The 24209-nt window shown below is 38.3% G+C and overlaps 1 protein-coding gene across 1 annotated transcript in view; it reads left to right on the plus strand.

The window, feature by feature from the left end:
* The window catches only part of CCDC171 (coiled-coil domain containing 171), a 152056-nt gene that overhangs the window by 114793 nt on the left and 13054 nt on the right, over positions 1 to 24209 (plus strand). The window contains exon 23 of the mRNA XM_084278309.1: positions 15360 to 15512. Coding sequence (XP_084134435.1) covers positions 15360 to 15512 — 153 coding nt within the window. The remainder of the gene's footprint in view (positions 1 to 15359; positions 15513 to 24209) is intronic.

Genomic DNA, 24209 nt, shown 5'->3' on the forward strand with positions numbered 1-24209 from the left:
TTATTAACCGTCTCAGTCAATTTGTGGTGGTTGCTTTCAGTCAGTATTTGGCATGGTGGGCCTTTTCCTCCTCTGATACCTGTTTGTGAAGGATGCCATGACGTGGCTTCTGGGTGTTGGTTGGTTTGGAAGAGAACTGATACTCACCGACAAACTCGTGTTGCTGTTTTACAGGTTCTATGTGAGTTAGAGACTCCAAACCGGCAAGTTTTGTGAGTGACTTTAATGAGGGTGTGAATATTTAATGCACTGATGCAGTGTATGTAAAAGCAGATGTGAGGATTAGCCTAAAGGCGGGCCTCTGGTGTGAAAGGTGTGCACGTACCTGTCTCTGGCAGCGTATCTCAGGAGATGGCATTTCTTTCTGTGCCGCCCTTCACCTTGGATGTAAAATTGACCCGACTGTTGGAAATCCCTTGCTCATTAAGAAAACTTTTGGGCTTGAGCCGGCGCATGAGTGTGTTCCCATGGGCAGCTGCGGGGCAGAGGGGCTCTCAGGGCCACGCTGCTGCCATGCTGTCCTCTGCCTGCATTTGAGGCTGAGAAGTTTCAGCCTTGGCTTGGGTTGGGCTGCATTGCCTGCCTGTCACTGTGATGCCACCCTTTCCATCTGCCCCTGCCACACGTGTCTTGCTGCGCGCTCTCCCACGGCCGTGCTAGTGCCACCCATCTCCCCACTGCCCGCATGCCAATGCTACCTGCATGCCACCAGTGCTTCCCATAGGTCCATCTCTGGGTGGCTGGGCCGCCTCTGTCTCTCTTAGCCTCTGCTGCATCTGCCTGCGCCTGCCTGTCTGCCCGTCTGCCGACCCCCCGACCCATCTCCTGGTCCCTCTGCCTTGCTCTCCCCCCGTCTTGTGCACGTGTCCGCCTGTTCATGTTCAGGCTGAGGAGGTCCACATGGGATTTGCACACACTTTCTTGTGTTTCTCAGGTGTTTTGAGGCAACTGGAGCAGAGAAGTGCAGCAATAGAGTAAAGGCTCGTAGCGGCGGCAGCAGGACAGGCAGGTGCTGACACATCTTCTGTGTTAGCGCATAATCGTTATAAATTTATGAAGGTATAGGTTCTTACCATTCATTTTATGTACATTATGCATTCTTGTATGATTTAGTCCTGCATTATCTGATTGTGTTGTAGGTCTGCTTTTTCTAATTAATTGGGCAAACGTAAATGTAGTTTAAAGTGTTAGGAGCTTCTTAATTTGTGTTTATTTTCACTTGTTCGTTAATATTAGATTTATGCTTGATAGATTAGAAGGTAGAAGATATGCATAATTCCACTGATAATTTTTCTCAAAATAATAAACACTTTTCATTCCCGTGTTTACTTGTCAATAAAAAAGTTTGTATCGGATTGAGAAAGCAAGTGATTTCAAAGGTAACATCATAATTCTGCCATCAGATTTTATCCTCCGTGTAGGGCAGGTCTTTCAAACGTAACTCATGTCTGTTACGAGGATGTAATGGGATGGAGGTGCTGCTTGAAAACGGAATTATGAGTATTTTAAACCTTGTAGTTCTATTTCGGACCCTTTTTCTTTATTTTTCTAATGGCGTAGCTGTTGAAAGAACAAATTGTGGGGTTTTTCCTCTTAATGCTTCAGAAAGGGCATACCTTTTCAAGAGAATCTTTAAGACAGTGCACTTACATATATGGGCACCCAACATGCACACACTTCCTTTTCACCCATGGAAGGAACTACATTTCATTATAGAGGCCAGAATGCTTCCGCCTCTGGCAGCTGTCTGCAACTTCTTCTTGGGTGAAACTGGGCCATCCTTCTCTAGGACTTCAACAGCTGCTGTCAACAGCACCTTGGGCTCCTCCCTCCCCCTCTTCTCTTCTCCTCTCTGAAAGGGCTAATTTCTTACCTGGTGTCAAAATGTCCTGCCTCTGGACGACCCATGGGCCTGCCTTCCGATACACTGTTTAAAGAGAGAAGTGATTCTTTATTAATACAATGATACTTTGCACTTGCACCTTGAGTTGAAATGCTCATAAATAAGTAAGTGTTTTAAACTCATTAGAGTGGGATGACACCTCTCACAGCCTTGACCTTTTGCACACTTCCAAGTTGTCAAAAATAAAGTTGGTGCATGGCTTAAGGAACTGCTTACAACTTAAGAGAAATCTGAATAACCAGATTGAAGAGGCGTAACATGAAGAACTCAATTTAATCTCTGTCAATGCGTTCCACTGGTACCAAGTCTCCAGATAGGTTGTTCCATAATGATGAATATATAGAAGCCATTTTAGCATAATATTAACCACAATTCTTTTAAAACATAACATTAATGTATATTAGTAGAATGATTTAAAACAAAAAGTGAGACATCTTCAAAATTCCAGTGATGTTGGAAATTTGCCTTTTATACACTCCTCCTCCTTTCTGCAGTCTGTGTTCCCAGCTTCCTCTCTTCTTTGCAGCATTTCTTTTAGCAGTCTTTCCTGCCCTGTCCTCTGTGGGCTTTTATTGTTGTTTATCCCCCCCCTTCCTGATTTTCCCTCTCTTTATCATTAGCGTCTTTCCTTCACTTTCTTAGCCACTTCTTTGTTTCTTTCCTTACCTGTCTTCTTTCTGATAAATGAACAGAGACTATATGAAGAACCCTTTGCAGAAGGCCTTGTAGTTAACTGGTACGCTGATTACACCCCAGCCCTGTTAAGTCTTTGGGACCATAAATATCAAAGTCAGTATCTGTAATCACCACCTAACTCTTGTCCTGCCTTTTTCGTACACATTACTAGTTGTGTATAAACTTTTCAGGTAAGATTATCTTGAATGCCAACATCAGTATATAATTATTTAACCTTTTAGGAACTTGATTTGATGGGAAATAAATTTTCTGTCTTGACCCTGTCATGCACCCATGTAACTATCTGCCTTTGTCCAGTCTAAACTTTTTCATACATTTCTATCTGTTGCATGAGGGTAGTCTCAGATCCGTGCTGATATGCAGGAAAGCTCTGTAAGAACTGTGTAAAATAGGATCTTAATTCACTAAGTTTATTTATTTAGTTTTGCTTCTGTTTGAAATCCTGGAATGTTGGGGGGGGGGGGGGTGGTGTTCTGTTTGTTTGGGGTTTTTTTTTCCCCCAGCTGATTACCAGGTTGCTGCATTTTATAGCATAAGGACCCAACAGGAAGCATCTTTATTGACTTTTAGTCACTATTCTTTTATGAGAAAAATTACGGTAGAGACATGACAATATGTACCCAAAGCTGCCTCAGTGAATAAGGGCAGACTCCTAAATGCTGTAACTAGCATCATTCAATAACAGAAAATAACAAATACAGTTTTCACAGCACCTTGTTTGTTAGGCAATTTTTCTTACTTCAGAAATTGTATCTTTCAGAACTGCATGGGATAATCTGTGCACACTTACCTTCAGAAAAGGAGTAGTTTTACCAGATAAACCACTGCGTAGCTTGGATGTGACTGTATTGTTTGATACTGTCTGCAGTGTGTACTGTTGTAACACAGATAAGCCCATTCAGAAACATAGCTGTTAAACTATTAATAATCATGTGGGTTACCAAATGAATTCATGAAGTGAATACCGTGAAAGATTAGGAATTGTCAGGAGTCTGACTTTTTTTTTTGTAGTGGTTCTTTTAATTTCAAAAACTAAGAAGAAATGCTGAGCAAGTGAATCTTCAATAAGAGTTAATAAGGCATTAGACTTTATTACACAAATATCTTAGTAGCAGGAACAGAATCAAACTATTTTCTGTTCTTAATTACATTTCAACTAAAAAAAGAAACTTCTTCAAATGCTGAATCTTTTGTTTAGTCTTTTATTCACTTAGCTGCTTGGTATTCTGTTGTTATAAAATATATCTCTATTTGTTATTCTTGCTGATAGCTTACAGAGGAAGAACAAAAAAAAAATTAAATAAGGCACTATATTAGTGCAAGAATTTTGTAATGGAATCAAGGGAGACATTTCTGACCAGATCCTGCATTTGGTGGGCCCTGTAGTCAAAGACCTGGAAGAGGAAGGGTTATCTACAACTTGAGCGAGTTTATTATGGCTTAGTGATTTGCTGATTGATTTCATTTGCTGTCAGTTAAGGCTCTCTTAATGTCAGCTTTCTTTGCATAATGCCTTGAAATAAAGACTGATGAAGTTTTTCAGATTGATGCCGCTTACATAAACTGACCCTGATTTGCCCTTCTGCATGACAATATAAGTGACAGCAGTTAGAGGAAAATACAGCAATGAATATGCAACTTAAGGATTAAGAAAAACACAGTAAACCTTTCAGAATATAAAGCTAGGCATAAAAAACAGGCTGTTCTGTTAATTCCACAGTTGTCCTATATTGAAGCAATAAGACTGGGATAGCATCCCAAGTGTTACACCACTGAAGTGAAATTCAAAGAGGAGGAGTATTGAATGGTGTAAAGGTTTATCTGGTTTTTATCAAATTCTTCAAATTGCCACTAATTTTAGGGGTTTGGGGGGGGGGTGTTGGGGTGTGTAAATTGTTGCCCATAAGTTCACATAGGAGAATTTTCTTTCACATTGTTATGTTGAAGGAACCATAATGAACCACTTTGAAGCTGTTGTCTTGATTTTTCAGATACTGAATTGTTTGGTGATCTGGTCCAGAATCCTCTGGTCACAAGTTAGAACACTTGGATTAGACTGTGAAAAGCTTAAATTCTTAGGATTGATAAGGTCCATTACTTTAGGTGTTGCAGGACAAATATTCTTGCAATAGGGCGTGCATTTTTAACACACACTTGTCCATTGCAGTACCCAATTTCATTATAGTCATCTTTAACTCTCCATTACGGTCTCTTCCTTTCATAAGGTCTCTTCCCTTTGGAAGTAAAAAGGTGGTAAAAAATTAAGGAGTGAGGAGAAAATGGAGAGGGCAGGAGGTTGCTAAAGTAATAGAAAGAGGGTGAATGTGGAACTGTTTTGTATACCTGAGTAAGCACAGCCTGGATGTTGGAAAGTTTACCTGCAAAGGTTTGAATCTTTAATGGCTTTCAAAAAGATGGTATCCACAGAAAGACCACCATTTGTTCATCCTCCTGGAACCTTGACAGAACTTAGTTTCCAGTGGATTGCTTCCACATGGTGACCTTTTTTGACAAAAGCACAGTTCTGAAATAAAGATCACCCATTCCACCTGCGGACAAACTTGCAATGCCCATTTAATGCCTGAAGGCTACTTTTTACTTCTGACTTCTCTCTGTTCAGACAAACTCTGTGTGTGCTTTTGCAATACCAGCACCCATCTGGAGGTGGAGATCTTTCTGATCGTACCATAACTGACAAATACAGGAGCGAGAAGAGAGCAAAGCGTCATACTGTTGCTGTTCAATACAGTGTCAGACTTTCTCTCCATCCACTTCTCCTTTCTTGAAGGAATAACTTTTTTATGTAAATCACTTTAAAACCTCACAAGCTAAAGATTATGAGCCGAGGTTAATATTCTGAAGTTCTTACAAATGCTTACAAAGACCACAGGACTGGGTTTTGAGCAGCAAGTATCCTACATGTCAAAATGCGATGTTTGTCTGTACCTTGGCAAAGGTCACTATCCTAGATGCTTGATTTGTTCTGCATTTATTCCATGTGAGACTTGCTGCAAATTTTACTCCTTTGGGAAATAGACTGTGGGACTGAGCAAACGTTTAATGCCTAGAAGGCGCATAGAGGAGCAGTAAATCTGGTTGTCCCAGCTAAAAACAGGTTGGACAGGAGAAAGTAAAAAAGAAAACCACCAAAGAACAAACAAAAACCAAACACAAAGAGCATAAGAAACAGGGCTTAAAATGGCTCCAGAATTTCTTCCAGCCTCCACTGCTTCAATTCAAGGACATCGTAGAATCATAGGGGTTGGAAAGGACCTCGAGAGATCATTGGGTCCAACCCCCCTGGCAAAGCAGCTCCCCAGTTCATACTGCACACATAGGCGTCCAGATGGGTCTTGCTTATCTCCAGAGAAGGAGACTCCACCACCTCCCTGGGCAGCCTGTCCCAGGGCTCTGTCCCACTCACTGTGCAAAAGTTCTTCCACATGTTGGTGTGGAACTTCCTGTGCTCCAACTTGCAGCCATTGCCCCTTGTCCTGTCTTGTTACAGGACATACAATACATCCTGTAACAAGGTTTGTATGTTTGTATTCAACACCCATTTACTGTCCCATTGCTTCTCAAACCATGTAAAGTTAAGCATTCACATGACTTGTGGAAAGGAACTTCTACAGCTTAACTGCACACTTCCTGAAAAAAATGATTTCTATGTTTGTTTTAAAAATGCCTTCTGCTACTTCAGTTAAAGTTAGTATGTTAACCTTAATAAATACTGCCTGTTTACCTTCTTTATCCTAGTCATGCTTTGGTGCCCTGTCGTTGTTTTGTTTCAGGTTGCTTTCCTCATTTCTAAACTATAGGAAAGTGAAAAACAGTATAAATCATCTCTAGTCTCTAGGTTTGATAAGCTTTTGAAGTGATTCCTTCATTTGAACAACTTCCATAGGCACAATTACTCATAAATGATCTAACTGCAAATAGAGGTCCACTCTGAAAAACTTATGAAAAAGTTAACCAATTAACATCAGAGATGGTTTGGAAAATGCTCTAGGGTGTTTGTAAATTAGGATAGCCTGGGATCCTTGCATAAGAACCAGCAGCTTTTAGTGATCTACTGTTAAGGCTGCCATTCAAACATTTAATGTTGCAGTGCCTGAAGTCATTACCAATCTGATAAAAAAGACTAAAAAAGGGCTTCTTCCATCTAGTTACGATACCCTGTAATATGGGGTATCATTTGTTGTTGAAGACTACTTTATGGTCTCTAGATAAATTCATCTCACCAGTGCCAAATCTCCCTTCGTTTTCTCCTTTCAGTGTTGCTATAAGCATCCAGTGTTATAAACAGAATCCAGAGAGTCACTGTACCTCTTATGCTTGTAACGAGCAGGATCTGTTCGTTGACTGTTGGCCAGACAGGGGAACGGATTGTAACAGCCTGTTCCTTACTTGCCAGGCACTCAACCTACTAATTAAAATCCTATTCTGCAATTTGATGATAAGTTTTCATTTAATGAAAAGACACTCTGTGTATTTGCTGAAGATAATGCAGAAAATCAATGTCTTCCAGAATATAATGTAAAAAAACTCATCAGGTAGCAACATGTCTTTGAAAGGTTGGTCTGAGTGAGGACAACCAGAGCTCTGCCAACAGAAAAGCAAGTGACTTCTCTTTGTCTTTCAAGCTGTTCCAAGTGAACAGCTTTCTCACTTAGCTTCTTGACCTCTTGCATAGAAGAGGCCCAGACTTCAGCCTAGCGAAGTCTCATCCACAGATTTTTAGCATGTGTTGGTTGGGATTTATACCTTTCTGAGTTGACCTACTCTGTAATCTATATGACAAATGCCAAAAAAGAAAGACAAATAGAATCTATTTTTCACAACAAAGGTTTTCTTCAGCTTCACATCCACTGTTAATAGAACTAGATGTTCAGAGATGACAGGTCATTTTATTCGTTCTTCTTCCTCAGATTATGGTAGTTAAGAACAAACTTTGTGAGGAATATATTTTCTTTATTTCATACTAAGCTTTCTCTACAGAGGCTGACTGGTGCTTTTTCCTGTGCTGGCATCGTGAGTTTGTGCACAAAACTGGTGTCTTAGAGGCCAAAATGAAAAAGATTAGTTTTCTATCTAGACTAACTGGTACACTTCAGAGTTTTCTATGAAACTACCAAATGTTGCTTTATGCAGGACGAAATATTTATGTTGAATTAAAATGCAGTGCTATCATGAGAACTTCGTAAGAAAAGCAGAGGAAATGAACTAACTATATCACAAAACTTTGTTCAGTTTTCTAGCCCCTGGGCTCCATTAGACTTGAGCATTCATCTAAAATCTGATACGAAGATTAGGACTCAGTAATGATTGTTTATGTATGAACCACATAATCACAGTTGTCATATCGACTAAACCTGCCAGAAGGGGCCTTTGTCTCTCCTAATAAATGGCAACTAAAGCATAGATTGTCTTCATCTCTCTAAGCATATGTAAAATATTTCATCTAACTCAGTTTGTTAATGGTTTAATCTGAAATTGAAAAGCTGCTTCTTGTGGCCAGAACAGAATAATCTATATACCTTCATAGGTCTAGTCAAAATATCTAAGGAAACATCTGTACTGAACCCAGATTTTGTGGGGTAATCGTTTTCTTCTGTTGGAGTCAGTGACAGACTTTTCCTACATGGGCTAAAATTAAATCAGTAATTTTTCATTGATGTCTAAAAAAGATTCATAGAAGTCTTAGTAGCAGCTATTTGTCTGTAAAGTGTATTTCTTTACTAAAAGCAATTGAAATTCATCTTAGTTAACAGAGTACTCTTTAAAACCAGTGGGTGAAAAAAAAGGCATTTTAATTTTTGGTAAACTCATTGTTTCTCCTAAATTGGTAAATAGTTGAGTTAATTGCTTAGGTTGGATAGTTTGTGGACAGCACTTCAGATGAGGTTTTTCAGATCCTGCATGTACCTTTTGTGTGAAGTTGCTTCAGACTATCCTGCTTAGTAGCCTGATAGATTAATGCTTCTCTCCCCTCCTTAAATTATTCTAATACACGAACACCTATAATCAATCCATTAGATTTCATACAGTTAAGACTGGTAGCATTTGTTTATAAAATTGGTTTGCTTATGTAGGATATCCTATCCATACGTAGAAGTCCCTTAAAAATAAACAACTGTTTGAAATTTCTTTTACTTCTGAGAATTTGGTTGTGAAATCAGAATTCTGTACTTTAGCCTTTGTACATCTTTTCTGGTTCCAGGTTGTCACTCAGATAGACCAAAAGCAACATCATCTGGATACAGGCAACCTGTACTCTCACTTGACTTTTCGCCTGGATTTTGATGAGAAGTTTTACTCTCTTATTTCTCCTTAAAACTGGAGGTGTGATGGGACCCTGCCATTTTTTTAATAGGGGGTACAACATATTGGAGCATTTTCTCCATAGCTGTAGCTTAAACTATGAGTTCCTTGGGGCAGCAGTTGTTTTTCTGTTAAATTTGGCATGCAACTATAGTTGACTTTGTGTGGCAGACAATGAGAATGGTCTCTGCATTAGATAGCATCAGCCTATCAAAATCTGCATTTCCTTATTTTTGTGAAGTGGTAATTAGCATGCATGGTGCATAGATACTTCTTGAGTGGTCAAGGTTGCAGGGAGCTCCTTTGTTATAAAATTCCCAGCAGGACGCTTTCCATCTCATCATACCAACAAGGACGTTGGTCTTAACTTACCAGTTTCTAGAAGATCAATGTTATTTCTGAAACTCTTACACTTTGTAATAATTTTCATGGCAATTGTTATGCCCATCCGCCGCTGTTTCCAGTAGAAGCACTTTCCCTTCAGTCTCTGTCAATTTCAATGCTCCCTTTTCAATTTTCTTGTAGGAAGTCATGTCATTACCTCTTGCAGAGAATCTAGCCTTTTATTTAGAGCTTCATTCCCCTGGGCTATCCTCTGAGACCTCGGGGTAAAGTAATTGTTATTGAAGCGAAGGGGATAGAGTTAGGCCCCTGTGTGTGGCACTGAGTCAGCTTTCGTTGGGGGGAAAAAAAAAGTTGTAACAGAACTGACCTGCTTTTTGGCACATTTAAATTGTGCATGCCACGCTTGAATGGAACCCAACAAAAAGTTTAGTGTTGAAATGAGATACAAGGAGAATAGATCATTAAAGAAGTGCCAAACAGCTGCAAAAGTGCAATTTTGCTGAATGCTGTTTCCCTTGGGGTTTTTTTCTGATGCCTGAGAAGCTGCTGTATTTACATCCTCCACTGATGTTGCCACTAGACATTTTGGACTATGGGTCAAGGCAGCTTGAATCGCTTTTCAGATGCTAAAATGTATGGGAAAAAATATTTTTTATCCTATCTTCCCAAGATACATCTCTCCTAAATCTGTAATTAAAATATCCAGAAGTCTTGCTTCTGAAAACAAAAAATAATTGATGTATGGAGTTTTTTTACTGGACTTGTTTTAAATAATCTTATTTATATCGGTTTGCATCAAGGCCGTAATGACAGGCTTTCTATAGGTTATCCATTAAGCATGCATTCATGGAGTTGTGTTTTCACTCCAGTTGCTTTTGCCTGAGCTGCACATCAGCCAAATTCTCACCATAAATGAAATTCTTGGTCTTTTCAGAGTCTCATTTAAGCACTTTGTTACAGTAGAGTTAATGTTTCATTCTTCTGAAGTCCATTCATTATTCCTTCTTTTGCTATTTTTCATCTTTTTGTATATGTTGCCCTTAGGTAAATTTAGTACCTGCTAACGTTCTTTTTGGTTGAAGAATTTCCTGAAGGGAGAACCCAACAGTCAAATGTTAATTTTGACTTTTTTCAATCCTTTTTTTGTTTTGTTTTAAAGCATGTTGTGTAACATACATGATCTTGTTATTCCAGATGGCTGTGTCTGATGGTACAAACTCAGTGCTCATATTGTCAGGCTCCTAGCCTGTTTGATACCTTTTAATGACCACCATTTCATATAAGTTCTCCCTCCTTTAGTCTTGTGACTTCTAAGCAGGAGATACAGTTTTATGATTAACAGGCCCAGTAAGATCCCGAGTTAATGGTATAGAATGGATATAAAACCAAAGAAACTGACTGTTAATGAGTTGGTATTTTAGTTGTAACTTCAGAATAGTCTAAAACTTTAAATGGAATCTTCGTTCACAATTATTTATAATTCATAATCCAAATAAAAATTGTTTCGAACTGTGTTCTCATTAGCCAAGCACGGAGGGCAAGGGAGACAACGTATATAGTTTTTTAATTTGGAATTAAAAATGCCAGTTTTATAATAAATAATAAATACATTAAAACTTTGATGAGAGGTCTTCTGCTAATTTGCAAATGCTGATCTATATATTTCTTGTCATGCTTCTACTATAACTGACTTGAGAACAGCTGAAATTTGAGTAACCTTTGAATTTGATAAACGAATTTTTAAAAGCTCTATTTTCTTTTTGTGTTTTATATTCCTTAAAGATTATTGTGTATTTTCTCAGTATTATCCATTTTTCACAGTAAATAAAGTACTCCTAATAGTTGGTGCCTTTCATTCTTGTGAATTTGTAGACAATCATATATGCAAAAGCTGTTTTAAAGCATTTACAGCACTATGCACCTTCAAATTAGTGGTTCTAGAAACGGTGTACAGAACAAGGATATACAATAACAATTGGTTATTCAAAGGTACATGGAAGAAATATTAGAAAAAAAAATGTTTTTACATGTCTGCTGGAAGGCTGTCTCTAATGTTTAACTCTTCTTCTCAGTTCCTTTAAAGATTAACCTACAGAACGAAGGCACGGCTTAAATTTGGCTATTTTGCTCTGCAGTCCACTGTTTTTTAGTTTATAAAGAGCATCGGGTTATTTTGTCTCATTTTTTCTCTCAGTTCAGGTTTCTCAGCTTTACCGACCTGTAGCTGAAATCAGCAATGTTTGTGTACCCTCATGTTACAAAGGACCCATCTTCGGCCATAAGGACCTCCTTGCTTATGTCTGCTTTGAAATAAACCTCATTTGCCAATTTTACTTAAATATATTTTGTTAAGTTTTATATATGTCGATTTATGTGTTTAATCTATGTCTATTCAGGGCATTGGAGCGTTGGCAGATGGCTAGGAACATTCATGGTTTTGTAATGCTCCCATCTTCTAGCCTTGTTTTTAATAGTTGCGGAGGCATGCAAAACAGACAGCTGTGTAAGGCACAGACTCTTTGTAGTCCATTTTCTGGACAAATAGGGATCTGAAATGTAAAGGTCTGTTCCTTTATCATGTGAATAGCACTTAGCTGAATTTTTCAAAAGTTTTTAAAATTTTGTTTTGCTATGAATTCAAGGTTAATTAGAATGCTTACAGGGATTTTCTAGGTGGAGAGACTAAAATGTATAAACAGACATTAAAAAAATACAATCATTAGAAGTACTTAGGCTTAAAATAACTTGTGCACTGGAAGTTATATTTGAAAATGGGTCTTGGACACCCTGGCAAATTTTGTACCTAATCCAGGCACCTTCAACATAAAAGCATCCTTTCTCCATGCCCACCGTACGAATATCTTTTTATCCTGTGAGTTGCAGCCAATTATCCAGGAAAGTCATCTGTTTCCATGAAGTTGCCTGTCTTGACTTGGTGTTGAAGCACAGGTCTCCTCTTACACTGAAGACACTTTTGACACCAAAAACTCTCCTACTGTTATAATTTGGTTCTGCTGTATCAGTAGCACATGATGTAGAACTTTAAATAATAGTGAAATCCTTTATAAAATAAGGCAGTGTGGAGTAAAAGGGAAGAGGTCACTGAAAAAAGCTGTTCAACTGTCTGATTAACTCCTCTTTTTCTTTGATTAATGCAGAGTAATTCATTACAATTTCTGCTCTTAGAATTGACAGTCTATATAAATTTCAACCATTATTAACTTGCATCTTGAGGAAGACTTTTTAATCACTGAATTACAGACTGGTTGAGGTTGTGAAGGATCTGTGGAGGTCATCTGATCCAAGCTCCCTGCAGGGGCACCTGGCACAAGTGGTGTTTAAATTTAGTTAGTATTCTTCAGCCCTGCTATTGCTGTGGCCTCCATGGTTAATTCTTCTCCCCACTCACGCTGCTATACTACTTGCCTGTCTGAAAAGGTTCTAACTTTTAATGTGGTCTGAGTTGCAATAATACTGGTTCCTACAATGTTTGGGGATCACGACATCTGGCCTTTCTGAGCAGAAGTAATTATCTGGTGTGTATTTTAAAAGCATTTTAATTTGTAATGGAAGACACTTTTTTATTGTTTCACGTTTGGTTCCCAGTTTGTGTGTCACAGTACTTCCAGCACATTCAAACCCAGAAGTGCTGGTGTAAATGCAGATCCTGCAGCTGTGTATGAATGCCAAATTTTATGCTGCAAAAATTAATCGGGACAGTAACTGAAGTACCTTATTGCAGTGTGTGCTTAAAATCTGTGCATACATCTTATTGCCATGTGTACTTAAGGGCAAAAGAAAACAGCCCTCCTTAGCAGGAGTAAAGACCTAGATGCGCCTTCTCTGAAATTTGGTTAAAGAGCTTTGTTGATCATGAAACCGTTTCCGTAGCTGCAGATGTATTTGCATCCATAATGTGCAAACAGAGGTCTAAATTAAAGTTCTGAACTCCTTTAGAGATGTGACAGATCTTGCAAGTGGTGAAGTTTCGTGCCCATTCTCTTTGTGTCAGGCTACCTAATAATGGAACTTTTTATTGTGGAAAACAGATCCATGACTCAATCTGTGACTCAGATGAGTAACACAAAGTCATCTGTAAATTAGTACCTTCCAATAGCACCTCTAAAAACCCCAGAGTATTTGCCTTCCTCCGGAAAGCATTTAGAATAAATGTCCTGCACGCTCACTCTCAAGGATCACCCATTGGAAGAACTAAAATTACTGCTTTCCCTAACCTGGTCCTGAGTGAGAGGAATCTAAACTTCCCCTGACTCTGTGCTAGGAGAGTTGGGATATACTGGAAGTGTGTACCTATGGGTGCATGAATACTGCCTTCCACACGAGTAATGAACCATTAATATCTGAGGTAGTGCTTCCTTCTGGACAAAAAAAATAAAAAACCCAAAACCCAAACCTCTAGGTGTTTTAGAAAAGATGTTTGCCATGACTAAAAATAAGAGCTTTTGAACAAATACTTTTTTCCTAGACTGGAAATTTTCAAACTCTTTTAAACAACAGAACAAATTAAATACTTGGTTTGAGCAACAAGGAATTGACAACTGCTGTTTCAGGCAAATGCATAGACTTAGAGTGGTTCTGGACACGTAGGATAGAGCTGTATAGGTTAGTGGCTTCACTAGCTTTGTGGAAGCAGAAGTAAAAGGAAGAAGGTAAGGAATTGTCTCTGTGCATTCGAGTTCAGTGGTACTTTTAAATACCATGTGGAAAGTAATCAGAGGAACACAAAAGATATTTTTTCTGTGAGATTTGAGACACAGCTTGTTATGACGCATTGGTGTAATCCTTGTTTATGAGTCACAGGCACAGTCTATAGACATATTTCAACATATGTCTAATTTTTAGCATGTGGGCAGTTGCCATATGAAGACTCTCAGGCAGTTTTATATGGGGTGTGAGATACATCCACGCTCTTGCTTGGTATTGTTTGTGAAGGGCTGTAGCATTTTAGTCACATGGAGTGTGAATGAGAAATTTTAAAAGCAGGATCAGAGCTGACAGCGTCCAGCTTACAGAGCTATGTGAATACACTTCTAGGACTAGCACCAAAGTATGAAGAACATGTTGGATGTTCTTTCTGATGAGAAAAGATATGATGGTGTTAATTTGCTACTGCTGTTTCCTACACTTGACAATGAAATAGCTCAATTGATTTCAGGTATACTAACTTTTTATTCTGAAAAGCAATAGTGTTTGAGAACAAAGAAAAGAAAACAGTAAAAATCTCTGTGAATGCCTGTTTGTAGTACTAAGTTTATTTTTGCCTATACCACAGACTTACATCCAGAAGGCCAATTTCATATTATCTGTAATATGTTCTTACAGCATCAACTTGCTACAGGTCATTTCAGGAGGGAAAACTATAACTTAGAAAATGTGATTAACCAGTTGTAAGAAAGACCAATAATCTCAACAGTGTTACGCTATTTAGGGTAGATATAAAGTTACCAGTACTGCCAAATCATTTGTACTCTCTTGTGCTGCTGACTTTATTATCAGTCTGATCAATATTACATGGTTGGGACATTCTTCCACTATATACATGAAAACAATTATATTTTCCCAGCTATATTGTAATCAGATTATTTGCTTTCAGAGGTCTATAGACTTACTGTGTTTCTTTTGTTTCTGCTAAATTATTTTTTTTTTTAATGTGGAGTGGGAGAATTAGTAACTCAGCTTGTTTTGAAAGTATGAACATTTACCTGAAACTGTGTAGTGATTCTTTGTAAAGAGAAATTGAACTTGCACCAAGTCTTGTATTTACATACAGTGAAAAATTATATCAGTACTGCGTGTTTGAAAACAGACCATCAAAACATCTTCTAAAATAGGGTGCATAGTCATTTGCTATTCTTTAATCCTAATAATATTTAAGTTTGTAGAAGGGATACAAAGTCCCTTATTAGACCTTTTAATGTTTAAGTCACGAGAATTAAATTTTGCCCAGCTTCCAACTTTTGTTTGATTTCTCTGATTAGTAGAAGTTCTGTCTTCAGTAATGAACTTGGATATATGCTGTTTGGCATTTAAGTATAGCCTGCCTGGCACTGATGATTTATTTTACTTTTTAAAGGCCATGATTAAAAGTTTTATGGATGTCTACCAACTTGCGAGTTCCAGAATTGACATGTTAGTGAGAGAAACAGCATCTCATCAGCTTCACACTGCAGCCCTGAAGTCCAAACTCCAAACAGCTTGTCTTCATGAAAATGAGAGCTTACAATTGGTAAGTCAGTTTTTCAAGTAATTTTTGTCATTTGGATGTGGTTTCGTAGCCTGCCTCTCCCTTCATGCTGCATAGTTTCTGAGGGAAATACAATCATATTTCATTATAAGCATAATAGAGCAATAAAACTAGTGTCAACAGAAACCTTCTGAGACTTTTTCAGAAGAGAAAAGGGGTGGTAAAAGTTAACACAATGATTAATTTTATCACTGTATCTCCTATAAGGACCTGTGCATTGCTGCTGTCACTGGAAAATTATAAATAGTGATTTCTTTCTCTTGGATGTAAATGGTTGAATTTTATATCTGAAGAATTTAACCATCTTAAAGATACAGCACCATGTTAAAACAGAATGTTATCAACGTTGCATGTATAACAAGATGTTTATTAGGAGACGTGATTTTTTTGTTTTGTTTTGTTTAGACAACTGTGGTAATGAATAATAATTCTCACTGAAGTTATAAGGTTAAAATCCAATTTCAGAAATAATGTATTGTCTAGAAAATTGCTGCCCACAAAGATACTTGGACTTGTTTAAGGCTAATAAGGTGATTTTTCAGATCTGAGATCTCTCTCCAGGGGGATTACTGAATGCAGATGTATTTGTGTCACACAGGCAGGAGGCCAGACACATAAACTGTCATAAATATGTAGCCAAGTATGTCTAGAATGAGATTCTGTAAGCAATGCAACTTGCATATGCTTGGTGTAATTCTTCTCCATCTTTCTTTACTTTTCCACATAGGATAAAGGGGAAAGCCTTGGAAGTGGTGTTTCATTTTATTTTACCTTGTTGTTTTTTTTTCTCTTCTCCTTCCTCCTTTCTCCTCTTTTATTCTTGTTAAGTAAAGGACCATAAAGAAAATGAGGGTTGTCTGTCTGTCCTTTTGAAACTGAAGATCTGTAAGAAGAGAGGCGTCACTAATGCAAATGACATGAACACATCTGCAAATGGATATTCAAAGGCTGTTGCTTTGGTTGTTTCCAACAGAATCACATTCATTTCTTACCCTGCTTCCAGATTGGATCAGCACAGTGGGAAATCGGCGCAAATAGAAAATATATTAATTAGTGTTGAATTTCCGCTTTAAGATCTTGAGATGGTAATTGCTGAATGAAAGCTGTGGTTTGTTTGTGACTGCACAAACTTCCTGAGAAACTAAATGAAACCGCCTCACTGAAATCTCTTCTCCTCCGCCCAGGCTTCCATTATGCTTTCTACTAGGTTTAGATGTGTCCTGCTGAGCCAGTGCCCAGTGTAATTGGGTTGCTCCTTTGCCTGTTATGATTGGTTTTGTTGTTTTAATCAAGATGACCACTTGTGTACTAAGAATTGGGAAGTTTGCCAGACTTGCTGCGGTGAGGTTTCCTTTCGTTTGGATTGAGAGAGCTTTTAGCCACAGAGTAGGGGAGTTCTGCCTGTGAAGGGCTGTGTGGTGGACTGGCGTGTTACAGGGAAAACAAACAACTTGTCCTCCCCCCTCGCCGGTGCCTGTGATTAAATGCAGTGCTTTTAAAGTCATTTGTGTCTCCCTGTAGTACCAATGTAAAGATGACACTTTTTGCATCGTGGTAGTAGTATCCGTTGGCTCTTCTGTACAGGCCTGTGTGGAAAAGAATATTTCTTCCTTCAGATGCACTTTAATTTGAACCCATGTGTAAAGTGTTAGTAAAAAGCGTGTTAAAATTTTAACCTAAAGGCAAAAAGTTCAGAACGATAGATTCTTAAGTTCCAGTGAAAAAAGTATTGGTGTTTATGGTATGTTTTGTAGTATTTAGGTTTTTTTTCTGTAAGCCTTGTTCCTAATATTTGCAAAAGTTTCATCAATCACATCTTTTAATAACTTCAAGCATCAGAACTCCAGAGTGACTTACATTTTAAAGTTTCAGCCAATACCATTCAGTTCTGATTTTGAGGCAGAAGGTTTTCACTAGATTTCTTTCTGTATAAAAAAAGCAGAAGTTTTTTTTTTCTTTATGATTTTAAATGCAAGGGAGTAATGATTGGGTTTTGGGGTTTTTTTAGCATCTGTTTGGTTTCAGAATTGTACACGCTTTGTTGGTTTCACCCCGCTGTGTTCAATCACATATCCAGCTCTAGTAACACTTCAGGCAGAAGTTTTCACGTAGGAGACAAACACAGGACCCGGGCTGTATCAATCTCAGGCCTTCATATGACGTATGCTTGTGTTACTGGAGCAGTAACCTACTGCTGAAACACGTTTTAGAAAAGTCTTTTCAGGTGTACACCATATGTGGACTCCTACCTTCTAAGACTGGGCTTTATCTCACTGTGTTGTTGCTGTCTCTAGGTGCCTCGTGTACTAGTTGTGTAAGGCTGTTGCCCTCCTGACCGTTCACTGCATCCAAGTTTGGGCCATTCAGTATTGATCTTTTCCATGTTCAGATGGTATTGCTTTCCTAGTTGACCTTTCTGTACTGAAATTTGTTAACTGTGTTGCGTTTCTATTCACATCACTTTTTTCTCTCTTATGTTGCTTTGGGCTGATAATTGTAAAAACAAAACTGATGCCATAATGCAACATCCGTGATTCTGACTTCTTATCTTTTATCTAAGACTTGGAATTGACATCTTCATCTTCTGGTCTGTTTCTAGTCCAACCACTTTCCTTCTAGTCAATAGTGTTTAGATTCTGAGATTGCTGTGTGTGCTCATGCTAATGCCAACAGAGAGGAACAAGAAGGGATATGATTATGATGGGCAGAAGTGAGATGAACACTGGAAACACTGCTTACAGAGAAGAGTAATAATACTCTTATCTGGGGTGAAGGGGAGTCAATAGCAGAATGCCTCTGTACTCTTCATTGGTGTCCAGCTATCAGGCTGTTGTACCCATGTCTGATGATTCTTCCTCTGTGCAGAGAAAGGACCTGTGCAATTTTTATTCTTAGAACTTTTTAAAATTCAGTATGGCTGAAATACAGATAATTTATTTCCTACCTAAACATAATTTTTTTCTATTGTTCCTTATTTCTGTATCTCTTTCCTGTTTAGTTTCCTTTTGTTTTTTTCTTTACGAAATGCTTTGGAAATACTTTGGAAATTTCCCTTTCCTTTCTAATATGTCTTTTTCTTTTATTTCTGTTATCAGACCGATAACATTTTGTCATAGTCTTTCTCTGCAGCCACAAGAGTTTTCACGTCTGTGTGTTTCCTTTTTTTAAATTTACTTTCTCTGAAGTCCAAGTACCACAGTCACAGTTCTGTCCTCATTAACTTGCTGCATCCTCACTTTAAGGGTCATATCCATAGTTGGTAGAGCTAATGATACACGAATTCAGCTAAGAAGATGACTTTGATATGGCCATATGTAGTCTTGACCATAGGGATGTAGGTTGCCGGAGGAAGAACAGAGAAGCCAGCAGTCAACCTCTAGCATGAAATAAGACAGAGAGTTGCTTCGCTGAGCACTGAACTCCATGATGGACTGGCACTGCCATTTAGTCTGTGAAATTTAACAAACTCTATTGTTTCCCTTCCCGTGTCTCTACCTTTATGCCTTCTTACGATTTTCCTTAGGAAAGCTTAATGTGCTAAGGAGGTGGGCTTAGTGGAAGTACTTTACTGGTGGTAACTTAACTGTACACATCATCTGTATGTAAGAAGGTATCAGCTAAAATGTTCTTGTATTTCTTTTTTCCTACCTATTTCTTGTTCAGCAACATCTAGTAATATAAACATCATGAACTGGACTGTGCTTGAAGGCTTCCTATTAAATGAACACTTGCCAGTTACTTTAGCAGCATTGGATTCTGCTGCTTTGATCCATTTTACTTCTTCAGATACATTAGTTTATTACTATAGTTGCACTTTCGTTCAGAGTTGCAGTAATAAGTAGGCTCTGAACTGAAAGCTTTTAAGTGCTGTACTGTGCAGTAGTATAGTCATAGGCAATTACTTTGTGGGTGCTGTGGGGCAGCATGTGGCATCATATTAGTCACATGGCAAGCACGTGAATCCACGGCATCTTTACTGCCAAAGAGTTTGTTACTGTGAGCACAGTGTTATGGGGCATGGATGCGGTGATGCTGTAATTTCCAGTTTGACCTGACATGTATGAGGAACGGACAGAATTCAATTAATTATAAAATTTATCCAGAAAGTGTTTTTGGAGCTCTCAGCCTGGAGATGTTGTGCTGCTTCTCAGCACTGTGGTCAGAATTTTAAGAACTAAAAATATTCTGCAATCAGTTTTGGCAAACAAAAGAGGCCCCTTCTATTTTACAAGCAGTCAGGTATTTCTCTAACTTTGAATGTGCAGCTGATCTGGTGGTATTCCTTCCTTTGTCTGCTTTCACTTCATTATCAAAGGAGAGTAAGAAATCAAGGGAAAAATGCAGTCCTTTATAAAGACTGTGTAAAGACAAAAGCATTGTGTGCACTGGAGAAATGGAAATTTGGGGAGCCAAAAGGATAACTTTACTGAAAGGGGTAGAAAGTGAGTTTCAGATGGGCAAGAGGGGTGAATTGAAGGTTTGTAAGAAGAGCAGAGTTCTCTAACTAACCACGAAAACAACTGTTGTCTTTGGATGCTTCTCTTAACTGGGGCTGGAAATGAAATCACTCATTGCTTTATGTGGCTTTGCATCATCCTTAACATTTTTTTTTCCCCCACAGTTGTGACTGTGTCTTTCCTTTGTCTGAAAATGCCTAGTGATATCACTTAAAAGTACTGAAAATACAGGAATTGTAGTTTTTCTAAGGTAGGAGAAGCAAGTATAATGAACTTAGAAATGAATAATCCCTATTTATTGCTGAGATACCAGTAACTGACATATGCTCTCATGTTTTTGTGTTGAAGAACAGAATTAAGCAAAATGTACACTTTTATTCTTACTCATCAGGGCAGTCAGCTCTCAGTTCTCATGATGCACTTGAACGCTGTTCATGGCAAGGAGAGAGAAAAGAAATACTTAAACTTAACCAGTTAACTGCACCACTGACAGTTTCTTCCTCCTTAGCCAGGCTAGTCAGAGCAGTGGTTTTGTACGTGCTTCCCCCATACCTTTTGTTTCTGTGTCACCAGTTCAATCTGTGGTTCAAGGCTGAGACCTACCATCTACCAGGGGTGCAGTGTCTTAGGTTTAGAGTTCCAAGGATGAAACTGGAGAGAAGACAAAACACTGTTTGTCTTTTCATTTGCTGCACAGGGGAGAGGCACTCATGTCATGTTAAATGAGAGAGCGACTTTCATGGGCTGGAGCCATATCTCTTGTGTTAGGACATGGAATGACTGATGTAGTTGGAGGAATTCTTCCCAGATGTTGCAAGCAACGGATAGATCCTGGATGAAAACTCTGCTTGGCTTTTCCACTACTTCATGCTGTCCTGATGCACAATTGAACTGAAAAGATTTTTATGAAAGATTTGGAATTGAACTGGTTTTCTGAAAGATTTGGAGATACTAGTTCTTAATTGGCCTTGTGAAAAACAATCATATTGGTTATTTGAATTGTTCCTCTCTGTCTTGCAGACTCTTTCTTGGAAGTAGTTAGGACAGAATTCACTAAGTTACGAACTGCACGTAATTGCAGATTTTGCTCAGTACTGTTAATTAGCAGTTCATGGTTTGTTTACTGTGTAACATATGAATGTTCTTAAAGTAGTGGTAAGTAAAGTCAAGTCTGACAGGCCCACAAGGAGAATTTCACAACTATTGAGTTGATAATACTAATGAAAGAGTGGAACTATTGGTGTAGACAAAACCAGTAAATGCTATTCATTGTAGTGTTCACTAAGCTTGAAGTCTCTATCGGGATGAATCCACAAAGCACTGATATCTTCTAGAAAGTATCTTTTAATTGAAATATATGCATTTCTTATCTGATTTTAGAGCAATTGGGTGTCATTTGCCAACCTTACTGCATGGCCAAGAAATGCACTTTGTGAAGTGACATTGTTTACATGAGTAATAGCTGTAACCAAACAGTATAAATCACATAGTTTAAACCATTTGCTTATTATGTAGAACCTCAAAAAAAAAAAAAAAGGGAAGTAATATGATATCAATATTACAAATTGCATTATGTAATTTAGGGCAAGGTGTTAAAAAACAGTTATAGTAATCTAACAACACATTTGCTATTTTGTAAAGAATACTTCCTTTTATATGCAAAATTTTTTTGATACTCAATATTCTGTGTATGTGAACTTTTAACTTGTCAGACTATTGTAACATATTTGAAAATTATAGTAATTTGATTAAAATGTTGCCTATAAGGCAAAAGGTTCAGTTAATAGAATCCATATGTAATTAAAATGCAGAACTAAATGTAATCAGACCCTAGTGACTGGTGCCTTCATATTGGTAGTTTCAGAATGGCCTCTGGGGTTGAAAGTTTATGTTCAAGTTACTAACGTAGCTGCGCTCCAGGAAAAGAGCAAGACAGTTTGGCCGTTTCAGGTATGACGAGGTCCTGAAGTGATAGTCACACAATAAAAGCAGTTGATAGTCTGAATTTTAGGGGTGTCTTGCAGTGGCAGGTGGTAGAAGCACAAGACTGGTACAGTGTACGAGTCAGAGAACTGCATTCAGCAGCAATACTGGTATGCAAACATCCCAGAATGAAGGATCTTGCTGTGAGCAAGTAACGGAGGATTTTGTTAATAATATAGTTACTTAATTTCTGTGAATTCAAGTTTGAATCATCTGAAAGTTATAGACACAACACTATGCACCAAGCCACAAAAGAAGTTTAAAAAAAAAATTCCTGAACTTAAAAAAAAAAATAAATTATTTTCTCTGGACAGTTTTAAGAGTCGACATCCTGTGTTAGAGTTCTCTAATCATCACCAGCACAATTTACAATCAGAACACACAGAGAGCCAGTTTAGACCAGCTCATCTGTTGACTTTGGCAGAAGCCCTTAATCTCACTGTGTGCAGCTGCCACTTGAGAGCTGGGGACTCGGCAGAGAGCCGAAGGAGGGTGGGATGCAGGGTTGGTCAAGGCATGAACACATAGGCCTGCTTCATTTCAACAGCCGTACACTGCTTTTTTTATAGTCTTTTCATTTTACAGCCCCCTTTTTTTTTTTTTTTTTTTAAGAAAAAAAATAAAAAACACACCCTGAAATTAAATGAGGACCTCTCATGAGCCACTGCGCTCCAGGCATAAGAAATTGTAATGTCTGGCTTCCAGAAACTGTCCCGTCAAAATGTGCTTCTGATTAGGTGGCTTAATTACAGCTGTGAAAACAATGTTGATTTAGGCCTCAAGATTCCAGTGCATGTCAGCCGTTATTAGCTAGCCTTGGACTGAAGCCACCATTTTAAACTCTGTACCACTAAAGTCACACACTGCCTGACAACTTTTTATTTAGGCAGAAATGTTGCCAGAAGCAACACATTTTATGCAAAATGTTTTTCATTGCACAAATTTCAAATGTGACACTGTTGATGGACATAAAATGGTTAGTTACTGGTGGACTCCACCAAGTCCAAAATCTAACTTTCACAGGAGAGCCCCCCCCCCCCCCGCCCCGCCCCCGCCAATACCTGCTTCCCCCACCACACCCCCCTGCCCCGGTGTTTCAAATAGTTTTTATAAAGTTTGACTGACATAATGCTTAATTTTAATTCCTTTAATTCAGTTTTATTCCAAATCCAGCATGTTGGTTTAACCACCCAATTTTATTGCATCTAAATTTTCCTGACAGTTTCATTTGCTGTTGGGAAATAAAATTGCCATTTTTGCAACATGGGAAATAATGGCTAGTTTCAAAACCAATATGTTTGAAACTTCCTTTGCCTGAAGCAGGTTAAGGCACACACTCAATTTACTTTAGGGGAAAAAAGCTCATTAAATAGTTTTTAATATTTTAATATAATTTAAGTAACTGCTTTCACAGTGGGAAGGCTTATTAGGCCCATGTATTTACACCTGCAGAGAGGTAAATGTTTGGGTAATTAGGTGGTTTCCAATACTTCACCTTTTCAGTGTAGTTGCAGAATTAATGCTGTAAACACTGTAGATGGACACAATGTGCTCCCTGCATTGACATTACATTTCCACTTGCATCGAGTGCTTAAGAAAGATGTTGAAGTGGGGTTGGTTTTGGGTTGGTTTTTTTTTTTTTTTTTCTTTGTTTTGTCTGTTCTTAAATTCTCCTTAATGACATGAATTGGCTATGGAACGTGAGTGAATGTGTGTGGGTGTTAGCTCTCGGCAGAGGCCGGTGCTTTGGAAAAGCAAAATCTACATTCTCACTTCACAGTTGCCATGAAATTCCAAATGTCCATGCTGTGCGGTTTAATGGAAACCATGAAGTTCCTAAATGACCGCAGGTTTGTTCCGATGTTAAGCACAAAACAAATCTTTCAAGTCATTGGCTGAGTTGCAAAAAAGGAGGGTCATGTTTTCAGGAAGCTAATCTCCTTTCCCTTTTTTCCTTCATGGTTTGCATTTCTATGGCATTAGAAATTTGTTTCTAGTGAGGTACTGGAACTACCAACTCACAAACAAGGGTCCTCAGTTCCCAGGACTGAAAACAAGACACTTGGAACCTGAAGCTGTATTCATCTCTTATCCTAAATGCTTAGGCCAGTGCAACAATTGTACTTCCCACAGCAACTAATTGGAAATTGATTTAGAGAAACTAACGATTTGGATAAGGAAACAAGTCGAGAGCACAGGTTCGAGTTTGCCCTGTAAAAAAACACCACGCATTCATTAT

Source organism: Gallinula chloropus (assembly GCF_964237585.1).
Source record: "Gallinula chloropus genome assembly, chromosome: Z".
In the NCBI taxonomy this organism is placed as follows: Eukaryota; Metazoa; Chordata; class Aves; order Gruiformes; family Rallidae; genus Gallinula; species Gallinula chloropus.